Genomic DNA, 19,065 nt, shown 5'->3' with positions numbered 1-19,065 from the left:
ATAAATGTGCTGTAGACAAACTGAGGGTGATTAGTCAATTAAGAATTTGTTATTAATAATAATAATAATAATAATAATAATAATAGCTCACTGTCCGGTGATGGACAGTGTTGTCTGTAACGAGAGAACACTGTCCGGAGGCCGGCAGTGCACTGGAAAAAGCTCCGGGCGCTAATGACCTCAGCTGTTGATGCGCCAAAAAAAAATAATAATAATAATAATAATAATAATAAAGAATTCATGGGCAATCTTTTATCCTTCTAATTGAACCTTAATTACTTTCACTTAAATTTATTTCAAAAGATAAACTAATTTTGTTAACCTTCTTCAATGTATTCACGTCTGAATATGAAAGTAGCATTTCAAGTTTGACAAAATTTATTTATTTAATTTTTTTCAAGGAACATTAAGAATTGTTTGTAGAGAGACGGTAACTCCTTCCTTACTTTATATTATTATTTACCTTTTTTGTCATTATATATTATTTTTTATTATTTATTTATGTATAATTTATTTGTTTTACTACAGGAATAATTTTATTTGTTTTTCTGAACACTAATCATTAAGATTGTTAATGAAATTTAATTTACAAAACAGAACCCCCTGTAATATGTAAGTTTATATAAAATTTATTTTTTATTTATTATTTGTTATTTATTTATTTATCTATCTTATCTTATAAATTATATTTATTCAATAGTGACGACTACAAAGCTAATAACTCTACTTACAGCAGTTTTTCTAAATTAATAGTGCCCAAAGAAGTAGTTTGCCAACCATACATTCTTCTAAATATTCCTCTTAAATTAATAAGATTATCTAAATATTCCTCTTAACATTAGTTTGATCAGGAGAGAATGTCGGAGAAATTGTTTTCAAAATTTATATTAGGAGATACAACAATTTACAATAAATAAATAAAATAGAATAATAATATAAAAATCGCAAAAATGTAAGTTGACTTAAGTTTGGACGTCTAAAGAAATAGGCATTACTTTATTTCACTTTTATTTTTTATGTAAACTTAAATAAAGCTTAACAATATTTTTATTCTATTTTGTGTCACGTAGTGTTGGGCCCTGCGACAATATTTGTCTTTTATGCCAGAAGAGACCATTCTTTGTTCAGCTTCCAATCTAAATTTGAAAATCCGCAAAAATTTCAAAATTCTGGAAAGGTTTGTGGAACATATAATTTGCAGAAGGCACATTGAATTTCAATACCAACTAGCTAGACATAAAAGTATTAACTACTAATTCGTTTTTAGTATTTTAACTATAATTTTTAATATTAAATTTAGTTATAAATGCATCGTTAGAGTTCCAATTTTGGGAAAAAGGAATGCCATGTTACAAAATAAATTTCGGTCAGGCTTTTTTTTTAAACATGGATTCTAAAATATATTTAAAACTTGTTCGTTTTATTTTAATATATATATTTTTTAATATATTTAGAAGCTTTTTCTTTGAGGCTGAAAGTTACATTCCATTTGTCGCGTGGTACTGACCTTAAAAATAATCTACATTTAATAACTCTCCCTAAAAACTGTTACCAACAACCATCAGGGAAATTGCCTGAGCTTAGTATTGAATGAAAGATATCATTTCTTTTCTCCACTTTTTGACGAAAAATTAACTTATTTTTTTTTATTAATGAATTATAATTGTCCATCGTACGATGCTGATTGTATCATATAGAGATAACATTATTTATTCAAGTGACCACTACACTTAGAGATTGAACAGCTTTTAACACTTTAAGTTTTATTATCTTATTCTTTTGATTCGTTTTTCATTCTTACTTCTTCTCTTTTCCCCACTTCTGCGAGGGCCCTAGTATATATTAATACTGCCTGGATAAGGGTAGCTAACTGTTCTTGAAGCTGTTCACTTATTTAAACTTCAGATTACAAGTACTGTAATATATGTTTCAAATCAATATTTAAGAAAATTCTTTACGCCGATTTATCAATTATTCTGTTTAAATAAATTTTCTGTGACATTGCTAAGCGTTTGCGTAAATGTAGAAAAAGGCCGAAGATGTCGGGAGGTCTAGATTTTTAAGCCTTAAAGAGTGACTAAACGTTAACGTGTGAATACATCATGGTTGACTCAATATTTTTTTTTTAATTTTTATTTTCTCTAGCAATTTATCAAAGCATATGTTTGGAAGACGTTTTTAATCTATCAAAAAGTTTGAAAATTTGTTCTAAAATTATTTTTATATTTACATTAGGCTAACTTATGAATATCATTCGATATTTAACATTAAATATTAATTCTGCGTCAATTCAAAAATATACTCTTTCTAGGAAGTGGGTTTTTGGCATCAGAGAGTAGTTTTCCTTTGCCGTAAACTTATTCCTAGAAAACAAGGGTAAAAAATCATCTCCTAGGATTTTATAGGTGATAGGTCTCATTAGAACCACAATAGATCAGCATGTTGGTTGCGTACTATATGAAACGTAGCCAATGAAATCCGCCAACTGAAAAACAAAAACTAATCAGAAATACCATTAAAACTATTGTTATCAACAAAGTTCATGGAATGAATGTTGTTTTTTGTCAATGGAACACAAAATTAAACAAGTACATTGAAGTTTTTCTTAACTAACTAATTTAACTTATTTCATTCAGTTGCGAAATATTTTCTGTCCCATTTACAATCAATTCAATTCTGTTCCATTTCAATCACAAAGATGTGGCCACCATCATGGTAGTGAAAATTTAGCAATTTTACTTTCCTTTACTCTTCGTAAGATGGGGGAAAAATCGTGTAGATATTGGTGGATTTTTCTATTTTGAAATTTTCACATCAAAAAATATTTCACCGTATATTGTGAGGTTTCTAAAAATTTGTTTGAATTGTTCAGTGTGTGATTGGCCCAGCTTAACTCAAAAGAGGAAAATTGCTGATAATTCCCATTTGATATTGGGTTTAGATACTCTTCATTGTTTTGCCATCTATTCACACTTATATTGATTAACCACTTAGTACCAGCCCGATTCTGTGTAAGCTTTTAAAAAATATTCTCAAATAAGTGTAAATAGGAAAAGATATAATTTTCGAACCATTAATTATTTTAAATAATGAATTAGCCACCTGTCGATACTGTAAATCTTTTTCTAGTCCTTAAAGATTACAATTTTTGTGTATTATAAAAGTAATCCGTCAAAAGTAAATATAGATAGATCTTTTAATGGAAGCATCTTGGATAAAATTAATTAGATTTATCTGTTTTCTACAGTTATTAAAAATTGTATTGACTTCTGTGATGAATTTTATCTTTATTTTTATTTTATTGGAATAATAAAAGTATTGTATTTGTTATCTCTTGTTAAGATTGTCACATCTGGATAAAGTTATTATGTATATTTTTTTGTTTGTTTTGAGAGCCTTCTTCTGTTATGTACTAACATTTGGCATGATTATTATTTTATGAGCAAATAAATTATTATTTTTACCGTCAACTAAAAAAATCTGATAAAGCTCCCTAATTATATTGCACTTAGATTTGAACAAACCTGTTGTGAAAGATATGAAAGGTTTCGAGAAATATACTATCTTAAAAAAAAAAAAAGAAAAAAATTTCTTTCTCTTTCTATTTTATTGACCTTTGAGCGTCACTTTCCTTATTTTTTATTATTTTTATTTTTCAGCTTAACTCAAATCTTTACCGCTAACTTCTTATGAAGTCTAAAATAAATTGATATAAAATTTAATTAAGATCCTCAAATTTCATTTTTATTTTATTTTATTTATTTATTTTTATTTTATTTTTAATTTTTTTGATGGCTGAGATCATTAGGACCTCTAATAATTGTTTCTTCCTGACCTTGCTCACCTAGTCAAGTGGATCCTGGTGCCTTAGTTTACTTTAGCTTCTAACCACGCATCCTCTTTTATCTCATTAACTAGTTGACGAGAGGAAAAGTAGAATATTTTCGAGCCATCTCTTAAGTACAACTTGTTTTATATGTACAGACAAAACTAAACGTGTTTTTGTGCTCCTGAAAGTATTTATATAGGTACTTTATTATATGCATTATTAAAAGGAAGACATTTTCTCTAAATGCTAAATGCAATAAGCGATACTTTTTATTTTCGTCCACTATCTCAAATAAACTAGTGCAGAGAGCATTCTCTGATGGTTAGCTTGATGGTTGCATAAAACAGTCGACAATGTACGAGTATGGAAGGCAGACAGATATACTATATTATCTATTGTTCCTCGTCTACCTGTCACAATCAAAGGAGCACCTCAGCTTTAGGATAGGAGTGCAACGCCTTGCGATCATCCTTTAGTAATATCCAGACATGAGCCAACCATTCTCCTTCTCCAGGAGAACTTAAAAAAAAAAACCCTTTCGATACAAAGTAACGCGCATGTTGTACCTTTCTATGGAGTAAATTAAAACTGTATTTTGCCTTAACACTAACTGAGCTAAAAAGATTTATGAGTAATTTCACCAATATTTTATCCATGCTAGGATAGAAGACCTATTGGATGTAATTTATTTGCTTTAATGATGTTCGAAATCAAATCTTACAGACTTCGGCCTCTTTTATTCCATTTTTGACTTTCCATTAAGTTTTACTGTGTATCAGATGATATAATTTTCTTATTTGCTCCTAATTTGGCTTTTAAATTAATTATTAACTATTTCTTAGTTATGAGTTATCATCCTTAATATCGAACTAGACTTACAATTGTTGGCCAAAATAGTAAATTCCATATTACCATTCCCGTTTGGTGAAAGTTTACGTAGTAAATAGTGAATGCGTTGCTTTTTCAAGAAACTGATGCTGTAGAGAGGAAGGATGATGGATAGATTGTATGGATATATTATGCTATTTTATTTTATTTCATGATGAGCGCCGATTGACATAAGCCCAGGCCCAGCTTGGCCCAATATAATTTTATTAGTTAGGTAAGATAAATTATCCAATAAGAGTATCGGCTTATAGGAATAATTATGTACATTTAATACTTTCTTGGTAAATTCCTAACATCCAACAATAATCTCTTTTATTTCCTTTTGTCTCAGATTTATATTTTGAGTTAATTGCTGGAAAGAGATTTCACTTAAAAGAATTTATATTTCTATATCTTTAGAAAATGGATACGCTGAATTGGTTCTTGTGAAAAATATGCCCTTATATCTGAAAAGAGACGAATATTATTGAATAGATATTTTAAGAAGTAGACTTACATTATTAAATTAAATCCGAGTATGGTTTTTAGGAATTCCTCTGCATGGATATGTCCTTGCATGTCTGCACCGTTACTTGGAAATCAAAAATCTTAAACAATTCAAATTTAGATGATGCAACAATACTTTTACTTTAAAAATAAAAATATGGCTTTAATGATTTTCACTAAATCTTATGTAGATTTATAAATTTTATTTGAAACATTTGACCCGGAAAATGGGATTAAGGGCACTTGTTTAGAGAAGGGTGTTTATGCTTTCTAAAGTGTTTTTTTTTTTTTATTTAAGTGAAATGTGAAACTAAATTTTCCATTTGAAGAAAATCAGTAGACAGAAATTGCCAATTAATGAGTAAAATTTGCAGCAGTTTGAGATATTCTCAACAATGATTTCCGCGATTATCAACATTAACAGTAAAATTACTTAAAAGAAATCCATTGTTACAATAATTCCATTAAAAACATGCTTTTTCGAACGTTTCTGTATGACTGAAATTACGAACTGAAGTATGATTGAAATGTTGGGTACTCGCTGATTTGTGTACCTTTTGGAGTTTAATCAACCCTTATACTTAACATTTTAAACTGTAAGCTTTAAGGAGATTTAGAATAGTAAGTTAAGCCTACTGTGATTTTATTTTTAATTAACATTTTAGCAAAGGTTCCTTTCCAATGAGACAACTCACAGTACGTTCCCATAATCTACATTTTATGACCGTGATACAAATAAGTCCGATATTTGAAGAAATTTGAAGATTCACTCCTGCTTCTTCAGCTAAGCCTCATGAAATACAACGTTAAGCTAATATTCACATTTACTAAAAGAACAAATTGAACAATTTTTTTTTTTTTTTTGCACTCAACTTTAGAACATTTTGCAAAAGAGTTCTTTTCTTTGGAGTAAGATGAAGTAAAAGTAAAAGTTATACTTACTTTTTACTGGCAGGGTACCCCATTAGAGCATCACTGTATATACAAGAAGTTGGATTATCATCAGCAGGTACTGTTTTACATTTAGATGAGGGGAATTTATGATTTGACAGAATAGATTCGGCGAAATATTCATGAGAACGACTATGGCTGCAGACGCCTAGAATTAAGACAAGTATTAACATTTACAATTAATTAATTAATGTTTTGAAAGTGCTTAGAAATGAAGCTGATGAGAACTAAAAGACACATTTTTAAACAAGTATGTTAATGATTTCTCTTTTTTATTAATCTAATTTTAGTAAACATAATAAGATCTATATAACACTCTTCTTACACAGCAGAATCTGATTTCATTTAAAGTTAGATAATTAATTTGAAGGATTAATCCTAAAATAAACTGCAATTTTTAACAAAGAATGTATCTTATAATGTATTTCTTAATAATTAGTATAAAAATACTAATTACTAATAGTAGGCTTGGAGTTGGCTTTAACACTTAATCTTTGTTTACCGATTTTATAGAAGTATATCTGTAACTTTTTGTTCAAACATTTTCATAGGAAATTTTAGTTAATAGCGCTTCTACGAAAGGAGAGTGGTTAGACTACTTAAAGTACCGTACTTGTAAACACAATACTCTCAGCTGCAAAATAATAACAAGAAACTAATGATTAATTAAATTTCCAAATTTGAAAATAATCGTAAAAAACGTAAGTTTTAATTTTTTAGTAATCAATTAGAAAACATATCTTTAAAGGATTGATGTCAAATATATTTTTAATACAAGTTGTAAGTTTCAAAGAAATTTAATTCCATTAACCGAGGAAAGAAAAATTCTAAATATTTTCCCTCGATTTTTTTCAATCTAGATTTCAACTAAATATCTGTGGTATTTTACCAAAGTCTGCCCATAAACATCCAGGCTGAACATTTCGACCACCATTTGGATAATAATCTGCTTGGCAGATTGGATTTAAAAAGCCAAGAAATCCTCCACAAGTGTGTATACAATCCACAAAATCAGCATCTTCGGCGTCTATACGGTGATTCTTGTCAGCGATTTCAAAACCTGGTAAGGCTGGATCAAGGCCTGAGGAAATAAGTTATTATTAACAATTTGCTGTAAGTATAAAAGTTTTAAATGAGAATATCATCGCTATTATTCTACTAATTACTCTCTTTTCCATCAGCTCTATTTGTAAAAATACCTTCATCTCATTCACTATTTATCCCCTGCATATTTCTCCTTTCTCACTGCTTGTAATTATCTCGGAGGGTTGTCACTGGACAACTGCTCCACTCTTGCACTCATCTTTTACACTTATCACATTTACTAGATACAAGTTTATGCAGTTGTAAATTTTTCAAAAAATAATTTTAAAAAAGAGTACAAAAAATGACAGTTTTTAACTATGGAAAACCGGATTATGACGTTAAATAATAATAATAATAATAAACAGAACATACAAGTTACATTGTAAATTAAATATTCCTTTTAAGAATTATTTACTAATAGGTTTCAAATCCATCTTTAATAAACGAAATGGTTTGATGTAAGGAAAGTAATCGAATTGAATTCAGGCGGGTTTTAACGTCCATTTACTAATTCAGTTAATTACAAAATAAATGTTTTATTTTGCTCAACTTGTATACTTTCAAACATTTTCAAAAATGTATCCATATTTGCGATTTATCAAGGACAGCCGGAGTAACTAAAGTTTGAAAAAGCTCAATTATCATTTACCAATTTATTGACTAATTCACTTTTAATTAAAACTTCCTTAATATTCAAAGCCACCAGCTCGCTTTTCGACAAAAATAAAGAAAGTCACTTATTTTGCACCAATTTTACTTAGTATATCAAATGAAATAAACCTCCAGTTGATATGTTCCTGCCAAATTATTCATTGAAAATTTTAACAATCAAAAATGTAAAATTAAGATGAAAAATACAAGTATCGGCACCAAATATTTATTTTTTAAAATTAATTGAATATGAATTTATATTATTAAAAAAAATTAATAATGTTTTTGATGAGTTTACGAAATCGAAAATTCCAAAGCTTCAATGCTTCATACACAATATTAATAAATAAGTTCACTGCTATAAATATGTGTATTTATATACAGTGCATTGAATTACTAAAACAACAAAATATTTCTATTTAGCATTCATTTAATCCGTAGCTAATCTTATTTAAAAGATAAATTGAAATATTTAATGGCATAACATTGTTTTGGTGATTATTTTGATTGATTATTTCTAACAATTATTTTTTGCAAGTAACTAATGAATTAATTTTTTTATAAAACCTGAGGATTTTTTAAAAACTTAATAAAAATTTAAAAAGTAAATAATCATTACAAAAAGGGGATCTGTTTTCACCTCGATTAGATGAATAGATTTAATTTCTCAATGTAGGAACTTAAAATTGGCTTATGTTATAGCCTGTAACGACTTCCAGATTGTCAGGAGAAAATACTTTCCTTGCTTTTTTATTAATAGCCAGATATGCCCTTTGAATTATAGCACTTTCAAAGCTGCAAGGATGGCAGAGGAGTACAGTACCTCACTACAAATCGTACAGTTTTAGAGCCCTCTTTTAGTTACTGCTAAAGCAATTCTTGCAAATTTCACCAATTAAATTGACGAGTAAGAGTAAGAGTACCTGTTATTCTTTTCACCTTTCCAGATTTAACAGCCTTTCCAGCAAAACCCGCAGCTTGTGCTCCTAAACTGTGTCCGATTATGTGGATATTCGCTGCTTTGTCACCATTATCGATTAGAAAATTGACAAATGAACCAATATACGTTCCTACACTAGGCGTTTGCTGTGCTGATACAACGTAAAATATATTTTTGGCTAATACACTCCAATCTACTGCGACCACGTTACTGTTCATTCGACCAAGAAAACCTGTGGACAAAAACATTTCATAAATTCATTACTTGTAAGACAACTTGATCTTTAAAAATTGCTAACCAAGAAAATCAAGAAAAGATTAGAAAACTATTACGGTTCTTGATCGACTGTACTATTTCTGCTGTTACATCATCCATATACCCATGTATAACAAAGGATGTTGGTTGCCTGGGATCATAATTAGAACTTTTAATTCTTTTCAAATCGTTTAAAAATAATTGCTGATAAGAATCCTTATTTTTTCTGAAAATTAGTAACAAATAATACAAGCAAATGAAACAACTAAGAAAAAGAAGGCAAAGAAAACATTATACAATACAAATTCTGCTACTTATTACTAGCAAGGCTTGAACTCAAAAGCATTTCTTCTACTTCTCATACTGTTATGTTATGTACTTGGTATATAATAAGAATTTTACAGAATCCTTAAAATCAATTGAGTAGTTTTCTGATTTAGTTTGAATTTGGCCAATAAGGTTAGAGAAATGTTCCTCAGAAGAATTTATAAATGCACTCGTTTCCTCTGTTGGATATGAAGAAAAGTCAGCTGCTCTGCCTGAAATTAATTGAATTAATTATAAAGAGTTTCTTTGACTTTGTACAGAAATAAAGTACTACCTTTTTCCTCTAAGCCTTAATCCGCCAGTGCTATTTTTTAAAATATTCGTACAAAAATAAAATTCATTTTACTAGAAATTACAATGCTAAAAGCATGCATAGATTTCTTATGTCACCTTAATTTTAAAAAAACTCAAAAGCCAACTTTGCTGCCTTTTAAAACCTCTGAAGTATAACTTATTACATTTCAGTTAATCGTCTTTAAATTCTTTTTTCTTCAACTTTTAATGCTTGCAGGCTTTTATTTTACGTGTTAAGAAGCTACACTTATAGCTTAGATTTTGAAAGAGCATACATGCTCACTCCTTGGAAGAGAGTTGTTTTGGCTACATTCCTATAGATTCCATAGAGAGCCTGGTTGGAAACCATGTTTAGTACATGCTATTTTTTCAAACGTTTTGGCTTTATATTTGACTGCGAGAATTTTACCACAAAAAAGGGGCTTGTGAGCCTCATATCGTTCATTCATGAAGTAAAACTCTAAAATAAAAAGGGGTCCGTGGATTTAAGTTAATAACTCGTGATCTAAACAAGAATCAAACAAACGGTGCTTTCAGTCAAGCACTACCCTGCTGCACAGCAAACAACACAATTTGCCAAAATACCGCCGAGAACTGCCAAGATACAATACTCCTGCTGGAGCATTAACTATCCACTTGAGATATTCCAAATTTAATTATTTTTGAAATAATGATTACATTCTAAACGAAAATTAAGCTCCGTATGTAAGATGCAGATACAATATTCTTCAACTTCCTAGGAACAAAGTTCTTAAAATTCTACATGTACACCTTCAATTATACAAAAATACAATCCTTTGATGACAGGTTATTAAGATTAATTTCTACATTATATTTATGATTAACAAGCTCAATTATTTCAGCGAACTAATACAACTTCTTGCTTCTAGATGAGATGAAAAATTTATGAAATTTATATTATTTATAAAAGGCCAAAAGTGATGTAACATAAACGGAAAATATCCGTCCAACATAACATATATGATCTAATGTTAACAAAAAAAAAAAAATTGCATTGAGAGAACGTGACTTTTTTTTTGCAATGCAATTTAATTTATAATAAAATCTTTCTCTGTTTAAGAATTTTTTGGTAAAAAGATAGTTGACTTTACGATAATATAAGTTATACCGATGAAAGACATTGATTGCTCTTTGGCAACTACCTAGAAAATTACAGAAAACTTGAAAGTAAAACCGTTCCTAGTAGTCGCACTTCTGGTGGAAAGATATTCTTCCATACCTCGATTCAAATGTTGGAACTACACAATGAGCAAGCAGCACTATACAGAAGTACTTTATAGAGTGAAGAAGAACACCAGTGATATCAAAAACGTCGATCATTTAAGAAAATGTCTTGGTTTTAGCCTCATCCATTGAAGTTTGTAATATTTATTGATACTATATTTATGGTCTGTTAATCGGAAATATTTATTGAATTTTAATGAGATAAAAAGGTTCCCGACACTGCAGTAGATCGTTAATAATTAAAAGTAAAAATTATGCATAAAAATAATCAAAACAATAATAAACCTCTCTATTAAGATCCTAGAAGAAATATCTAAATTATTTATTAGCTTAACTAAGTTTTAACATACCTAAAACACTTTTACTGAAATATATCAAACAAATAAAATTTAGTAGCATAATGCTTGAAATTGTCACCTATCACGTTAAAAGATATGAAGCTGCTGTATATGTTAAAAGCAACGCAAAACTTACACTAAATTTGGTGATATACATACATCCAAATTATATACAGAGATAACATGCATTAAGCTAAGATTAATTTATTTTCTTTATAATCCTCTCGAAATCAAATATTTAAAGGACTATTCACACAATTGTCATGAAATAAATCACTCATGTATTATAGTAGAAATTGATTAAAAGAGCAATCCTTTTGATAAAATTAAAGGTTTATTGCTTATAGCAACAAATGTTAATGGTATAACCAATCGACCTGATACTTGTTTTCTATCTTTTAAATAGCGTTAAGTAACTTACACCTTTCTCCAAGAGCTTACCTTAATTTCACTCTCACTTACATAAATTGATTCTTGGTGTTGCACTTTAACTCTTCTAAATTGTTTAAAGGCTCTTAAAGTTATCATCTAAACAAGGACCACATATTCAAAAAGCTCTTGTGGGGATCAGCTATTAGAAAATACATACTTTTTTTTCAAACCCCTTGTAACTTAACTTCAGTCAAACTTTTTAATATTTGATGCTTTTGAAATGTTTTAAAATTTAATTTATTGTTCTTAAGTTTTATGAAGAAGTTTGAACAATAATATCGGTGACAATAGCAGAAATGAGCCTCTTAAAATATATGTAGATGTCTTTAAATTAATCCATTTGAATTAATCTATGACGAGGAGATTAAAGTACTAACATTTAAAGCCAAAAGGCTTATTAAAGGCACAAAAATAAAGCAATCAGTTTTGTCTTGATGTAATGAGAGATTTGAAACAGATATATAAATATAAAACCTTTTAAAGCCAGATTAATCATCATTCAACTGTGTAAAAAATTGATTACTGGATGGTTAAATGTAATCCGTCAGACGTAGCATGCATTTTCCTCAGTTCTTGACCGGTTTTGGATTTGCATTTTTTATCAGAGCTTCATTCATAAGGATGGGTGTTGAGAAATCGCCTTCTGTTTTTAATATTTCTATCAAACTCTACACTTGCTTGCCAGAACTCTTCGCATGCTCATTGTATCTGGCAGTATATGTGGCAACTCTCCCATTATTACCCAATCATATTTCTTCTAAATAACGTCAGAATGATACGGGTGTGGATATTTTGATCTTCATTATCATTTTACCCTCATAACTTAAATAAGTGAAGAAAGAAGAAGATCCAGTAAAAAGTCTGTTTAACTATCGATGTCATTTGAAGTTTAGATCTCTTGTCACACACTAATAATACTACATATAATAATACAATAATAATAATAATATAGTTCTTAGTAACTTTTCAATCAAGAAAAACAGCAATATATCCTCAAAAAGCACCACTTCATTTGTAGGAAGATTAATAAAAACGATTTGAGGCAGTGGCAGGAGGTTGAGACCTGAAGCTTTTTGTTTTAAAAATGGCAAAGTAAAGAAACAAATTCGAAAAAATGTCTGTCTCAAGATATCCCAATATTGTAGCAGAAATTCGAATAAGTTCAACTCTTATTTCGGTAATTCTTTAATAAAAACCATTATCCCCTATTTTGTTTAAAATCATAATAAAAGTAAATTTGATATTGAATACAATTAGCCTCGGCCAAATTCATTTTTAATGATTAATGCACGCCATTATTTTTTTTTTTTTAATAGTAAATACAAAAAAATAATAAAAAGAAATAAAAAAAAAAAAATGAAAACAGATGTAAGGCAGTAAAAAAATTTCAAAGGAATAACTTAAAAAAGGAAAATAATTACAAATTTTCACACTTTTCATTAATAAATGCAACTTGAAATGTAGCATTTAAAATAACATTATGTACAAACTATATAAACAATACTAAAAAAATAAAAAATATTGAAGTTAAATTTACAAGGCCTTATATATACAAATCAAAGTCTATTCTACTAGACGTGTAAAAACGATCAGTTCCACATTTGCGCACAAAAACACCTTTTCCAAAATGTCCACTTTGTGCCCATTTATCCATTTGTTCAGATGTGTATGGGCCTTTAATCTCTGTGCTGCTTTCCTCTTTTTTATATTCCCACATTACTTGTCCTCCTCCTTCTTTAGGTACTTCTTCTTTAGTGTCTGAAAGCAATACATAAAATTCTTAAGATTAGAACAGAAATTGGAAATCTATCACTACATCCAGTCTGCAACCAAAAATCATCCAGCCCAGTCGCTTAAGGAAATGTTATATTAATCAGAGGTAAAAAGCTCGTTTTTTATTTCTCAAATTTCTTTGGTATTCAAGAACTCTGAATAGAATTCTTGTCTAGAAGACTAGTGGACTAGTTGCCTGCCAGCTGCAAGTTAAACAACAAATAATCAAAACTTTGTTTTTTTAGCTCCTTAATTCATTTGGTCTGGAGCCATAGAATTCTTTAGGATTAGAAAAAGAGCTTAGGATAGCTAAACCTTTAACTAATTATTATTTTGTTAAAATATCATATATGAGACATTATACTTATTGCTTTTAATATAGTCCGAACACACAAACTGTCTTCAAATAATATTTATATAAGTATATCTGAAAGTATGTAAAGTGCATACGAAGTTTGCAGTAAATCCTAAGATCTATTTTCGAGAAACAAATACTTGGAGTAAACAATCCATTCGAAGTGAATTCATGAAGTAAAGACGTACTTCAGATGAGAAAATTCCCTACTTAGCACAAAAATTGAAAACGAAAATTAAAAAATTGATTCAGTGAAATAGTACTTTTGGTTAACTGATTTTGGCCGAAATCTTATTGAAGCGTCCTCTGTTGGCACATAACCAAAGTGCAATTTTGTATATATTACAGTAGATAATCACTTAATTATAATTCGGGCTTAAACTCCAAACGGATATTTTCAATGAAAACTCAAAACTGAAAATTAGAGAAAAAAAAATGTAGTAAAAAAGTGAGTAAAACTATAAAATAAGGGAACTATGTTCACATTGTTGTTTTATAAATAATTGAGTTTCATATTTCTAAATAATAATAAACGAATTAAAAATAAACTATATTTTTAAAGTAAGCAACTGGCCAATAACGAACAAGTAAATGAATCGTTAGCAAAGAAAAGAATATCTCCCATGTCTAAGATATTTATCGTTTTTATTAATTCGGTGCCAAAAGAAAAGGACGCTTGCTATATAAAGTGACAACGCTTTAGGAAAAGAATATGAGGAAACTGAGAAATATTAACATATAATGTAAACCGAGATAGCCTAGATGTAAAGCAAAAACGTAAATTAGAAGTTAAGGCAAACGACAGCGATTAATTTAAACTTTTGCCTCAATCAAGTTGCGGTGTAAGGGTATTAAAATAAATGGTTTGTAAAATTTGTTTTTTTAAGGCAATATAAAGAAAGCCTCTTGTAACAGAATTTTGCTCAAATTGTACCACATGTTTCTCAAGGTGAACTCAACCTTCAACACTGCGTAAGGTTACTTACCGGTTTTACTGCTCACACTGGTCTGGACATCATTTAATTTTTCTTTCTCCTTTTCATCAAAATCATCTGCATACATATCTAATTCGGGTTCTGCCTTCTTGTTAGACGTAGAAGCATTTACCTGCAATCAAAATACGATTATATTTTACACTTTTAATTGCACTGATATATCAATAAAAAGGGGGGGAAATGAATAACCTAGCTCAGAAAGTCTAAAATGAAAAAAATTCTTGATTGTTTTTAGGTGTTACCTGTTTTTTTTTTCCATATAGATCCTTAAATATGCACTCTTCGATAGAATACACAGTTATTAAATAAAAATTATTTTGAAAAAGATCACCAACTCATTTATGTGAAATTTTATTATTTATTTAAAAATAGATGGGTGTCTAAAAAAATAATTCTACGAGAAAGAGATTTTCATAGAGATCTCATAATGCTGATTCCCAAATGCCCATAATTTTTTTAATTCACTAAAATTTTCTCTATAACAATAGAATTTATGAAACAGTAATCGTGAGTACATACATTCGTTTTGTAACAGTTGGGTAACAGCCCGTAGATGCTCTATGGTTAAGGGATATTAAATTAAAAAAAAATAAAATAAATAAAAATTTAATTATTTATAGCTTTTAAGCTAACAACTTGCATTTAAATTGTTGATTGTTATTACATTTTTTTTATAATTGGTAAAATTTAGTTGAAATTTATCTAGATGATTTCACGACTCTCAATCGATTGTGTAAGATCGACTCGTACAATTGGGAACTAAAACGATTTAGGGCTGCACCCGTCAAAATTTGAAATGTAAAGAAAACTTACATAGTAATCGCTCATAGCATTACGGTGGAATTTCTTTCAAATGACTTCTGTAACATCGTATAAATTGTTCTTAAGACACCCACCTAATTAAAAAACCTAACTCTCATTTTAAATGATCTCGAAAGTGTCTTTAGATTTAAAATTCTTTATAAAACTCTTCGGCTGGCAAAAGAGTTGAGTTGACAATGATTGGCAACAGGAATTAGGGTTGTACGCCTTCCAAGGAAACCCGCATTTTTCGCCAATTCACATGCCTTTTCAATTTAAAAGATTTAAAAATGCAAAGTGAAAGGATTAGATCAGGGGTTAGGTGCATTGAATTCCTACGCGGAGATACCGGGTTCAAATGTAGTTACGAGCCCTTAGATTTTTTTTTACTAGGAGCATCTTACAGTTCAATGTCAAGTGATGGATAAGTTGTATGTTAACTAGTGAAGCGGAGGTCGCAATAAACTAAAAGAACTCTAGGCGCCTAACAACTAAACGCATTCTCAAAGAACTTAACAAAAACAAAATTATAAATCCTGTTAAAAATATTCATTCATATATACTACCATCTACCACATCAATAATTCTTACTAATAGTCCAATTATACCAGAGTTGATTAGTAAAAAATAACAGGAGAATCGGAGATTAATGTTCACCCAGGTGGACTTTTAACTAATGATGTACAGTAATACGTTGAAAAATTCTACATTACCTTATCAAAAATATATTCATATGTTTCTTGATAAATATCCATATTCCCAGCGTGAGTTAATATTTTATTAGCTAATTCTGTTAATTTAGTAACTTTTTCACCATTATCGTTCGATAAATCTAGTGAACAACCGGCTTTCTTGAGTTTTAATCTTTCAGATGCCGAAAGACTCTTATTACCACCTTAAAATGAGAAAAACATCTTATTGTAAAAATAAGTAATACTATTCCAAAATAAAAATTTGGGAAGCTAACCAAGTCTTTTCAAAGCTTTTGCTATATTTTCCTTAGGTAGAAGATATACCAAAATTTCCTTGTAAAGAGCAATTATATCCACTGCTTCTGGCATGTCCTCTTCGTTTACCAAACTTTCTTCTTGAGAAACTTTTTCTATTTGCTTAACCTTAAAAGTAAATAAATATAAAATAAATTGTTGATTAAAACAAAATAAAAAATAAATAAATAAAAATAAAATATTTAAAATAAGCAATGCCTAATAACGAATTTACTTCCTTAATAAGTTCTCAATTCCCTAATTCACTCTTATTGAATAATAATATTAAATATTAAATCATAACAAGAAGTAAAATTAAGATTGTTCATTAAAAAGTTGAATAAGAAGAATGAAGCTCTACTGTTCAAGTCAATTGGCCTACAAAATAAAAACTTAGTATTTCTCCCACCCATATCCACCACATTAAGGTAGAATTAGTGATATTCTTGGTCCACAAGAAGGAATAAAGCCCTGTGCTAACCTAAGTTTATCTGGGGCCATCTAACTACTAAGTCAACATCTAACATCAAACTAAGATTTACAACATCGGAGAAAATCGAAATTCAAGGGAAATGAGCATCAGCCCCGTCAATATAGAGTGATGTCTCCTAAATTCATATCATCCAAGAAAAGAAGATAACCAGAGTGTGAAGATTTCGAATTACTTTAATATCTCCCAAAACAGCATTTTTAAATCCACCGAGTTAAATTCCATCATCAAGATGGAAACCATTCATTTATGGAAAATCTACAAATGTCACACTAATATATGGACGTTAAATTTAACCAACCGACCCTCCATCTTCTCATTTCCCACAAACCAACATAAACTAGCACCAGACAAGAAAGACATACTTCCTTCTACTTCCTCCTAATTTCTAGCAGCGAACAATAACCTTAGGATACTGTGCACAGATAAGAAATTCACAATAAATACAATAATGTAACTAATAAACAACTTAAAATGAAATTAAAGTATCATTCAGTTACACTTAGTCTAGTGAAATAAAGACTATAAATTTCAATGGATATTTCACGAAATAATGTTTAAAGAAAGACTTACTACTGTTATCGCAAAACTCTTTGCATTCATTAGTATTTTTACTTTATTAATATAAAAAAATTTATTAGAAAGAGTGAGATATCTCTTAAAAAGTAAATAAAGGAACCCTAAAGAAAAAGTGGGTACACATTATATTTAAAATATGGATTGAGTACATTTATATTTCTCAAGTAATTGACTAAAAAATTACTTTAATCCAGTCTACATTCTCCAACCAATTATCCTTGGCAACCTTCTCTTTCTTCCAGTGGTACATGCCTTGTTTGTCGAAATGCCCCTCTTCCATTTCTTCTTTCATATTGAATGGCGTTATTTGAACACCTTCCTCATGACCAACTACTCCTTCTTCTTGTCCTATAATTGAATTTTATGCAATAAAAATGTTTAACTCTTATTGTAGGAACCAAAATTGTAAAACGAAGATCCATTGAAATAATAAAGAACTTTCAGAGCAATACAGCGATGCGAGATGGTAGCAAGTGTTATGTAGGCGTCATTAAGGTAGCTATAGCTCGCAGAAAAAATGGAGGAAGAGAAAATTCACATGCCAGCCAGGCGGAAGCCAAAGTTAGGGTTCGATTTCGGTTGTAGTACTGACAGATAGATATACGAAAGTAGATCAGGCAAGCTTAACATCAGAAAGACTAAATGTTGTTGGTGAGGTATCAGATACATTATATACTGTAATGCCTTAATGATAACAATAAACAGGTAAGTGGATATTTTCCCTTTTTTTTAATTAAATTTATACACGCCTGACCTTCAATATCTTCATCTTGGAGAGCGTATTGATCATCCTCGTCCTCCGAATCCTCCTCATCTGAGTCCAAAGAATTTTTATTCGATCCTGTTTGCGTTGAATCACCTCCATATTCTCTTTCAACTTCAGAAATTTTTCGCTTAGGCATTATTTTCTTCTAGAAGCGGGATGTGCACTAATTACTCTTCTTAACACTGATAGAAATACACAATTTAGAAGGTTATGTCTAATAGGTTAGATTCTCTTACTCTTTCTAACAAGCAATCTATCGACTTATTGTGAATCGATATCACAAGTTGTGTCACTTCAAATTTATACTTTAAAATATAAATAGTTCTTCTACAAATAAAAATTTATTAATGAACAATTAGTTGAGCTATAACGTCTTGGAATGTTTATTCACAACTTTAATCACTCCTTCCACTAAATTTCATAAAGAAGTTTTGTTAAAATCGTATTGCATATAATTAATTACTAATCTCATTCTACATTGTTCAATTACAATAATTTTAAGTTACTACATTTTTCAAAATGGTCTTTTTTATCTATTTATCATAACCTCCAAAGAAACCAGTTGTTCATAAAATTCTTTAGGGATTTTTACAATTTC

The 19,065-nt window shown here is 29.3% G+C and overlaps 2 protein-coding genes across 6 annotated transcripts; both read right to left on the bottom strand.

Moving 5' to 3' along the window:
- Positions 1-1,817: 1,817 nt before the first annotated feature.
- Positions 1,818-12,844, bottom strand: LOC141456634 (lipase member I-like). Of its 5 annotated transcripts, XR_012459900.1 has the most exons (9): positions 11,303-12,844; positions 9,466-9,625; positions 9,164-9,312; positions 8,815-9,063; positions 7,044-7,235; positions 6,146-6,302; positions 5,214-5,304; positions 3,845-4,010; positions 1,818-2,485 (listed from the first exon to the last, which is right to left on the bottom strand). XR_012459900.1 is itself a non-coding variant. In XM_074132752.1 (7 exons), the coding sequence occupies exons 1-7, from the start codon at positions 11,349-11,351 to the stop codon at positions 5,097-5,099; spliced, it is 1,023 nt and encodes a 340-aa protein (XP_073988853.1). In that variant the 5' UTR covers positions 11,352-12,844; the 3' UTR covers positions 4,029-5,096. The 5 variants fall into 5 exon arrangements, 3 of the variants coding, with proteins under 3 accessions (XP_073988855.1, XP_073988854.1, XP_073988853.1); XR_012459901.1 differs by lacking the exon at positions 3,845-4,010; XM_074132752.1 differs by lacking the exons at positions 1,818-2,485; positions 3,845-4,010; positions 5,214-5,304 and adding an exon at positions 4,029-5,163.
- A 136-nt stretch (positions 12,845-12,980) lies between these two features.
- On the bottom strand, positions 12,981-18,703 carry holn1 (CD2 antigen cytoplasmic tail-binding protein 2 homolog holn1). Its single transcript, XM_074132755.1, has 6 exons — positions 18,456-18,703; positions 17,886-18,049; positions 16,614-16,761; positions 16,360-16,541; positions 14,837-14,957; positions 12,981-13,480 (listed from the first exon to the last, which is right to left on the bottom strand). The coding sequence occupies exons 1-6, from the start codon at positions 18,601-18,603 to the stop codon at positions 13,266-13,268; spliced, it is 978 nt and encodes a 325-aa protein (XP_073988856.1). The 5' UTR covers positions 18,604-18,703; the 3' UTR covers positions 12,981-13,265.
- Positions 18,704-19,065: the final 362 nt, after the last annotated feature.

Source organism: Rhodnius prolixus, unplaced genomic scaffold (assembly GCF_049639745.1).
Source record: "Rhodnius prolixus isolate KJV_2025 unplaced genomic scaffold, Rpr scaffold_10, whole genome shotgun sequence".
NCBI classification, from domain to species: Eukaryota; Metazoa; Arthropoda; class Insecta; order Hemiptera; family Reduviidae; genus Rhodnius; species Rhodnius prolixus.
Note: the sequence above shows the minus strand (reverse complement) of the source record. Positions and strands in the feature narration are given on the sequence as shown.

Excerpts from the sequence above, each read along its gene's own strand:
- holn1 (XM_074132755.1), bottom strand. The coding sequence starts at position 18,603 with ATGCCTAAGCGAAAAATTTCTGAAGTTGAAAGAGAATATGGAGGTGAT. Across the intron at positions 16,762-17,885 it reads AGAATGTAGACTGGATTAAA|GTTAAGCAAATAGAAAAAGT; the intron begins GTAATTTTTTAG and ends TTTACTTTTAAG. Across the intron at positions 16,542-16,613 it reads AAAAGCTTTGAAAAGACTTG|GTGGTAATAAGAGTCTTTCG; the intron begins GTTAGCTTCCCA and ends TCTCATTTTAAG.
- LOC141456634 (XM_074132752.1), bottom strand. The coding sequence starts at position 11,351 with ATGCTACTAAATTTTATTTGTTTGATATATTTCAGTAAAAGTGTTTTA. Across the intron at positions 9,626-11,302 it reads TTTCAGTAAAAGTGTTTTAG|GCAGAGCAGCTGACTTTTCT; the intron begins GTATGTTAAAAC and ends AATTAATTTCAG. Across the intron at positions 5,164-6,145 it reads GGGTACCCTGCCAGTAAAAA|ATATAAGGGCATATTTTTCA; the intron begins GTAAGTATAACT and ends GTCTCTTTTCAG.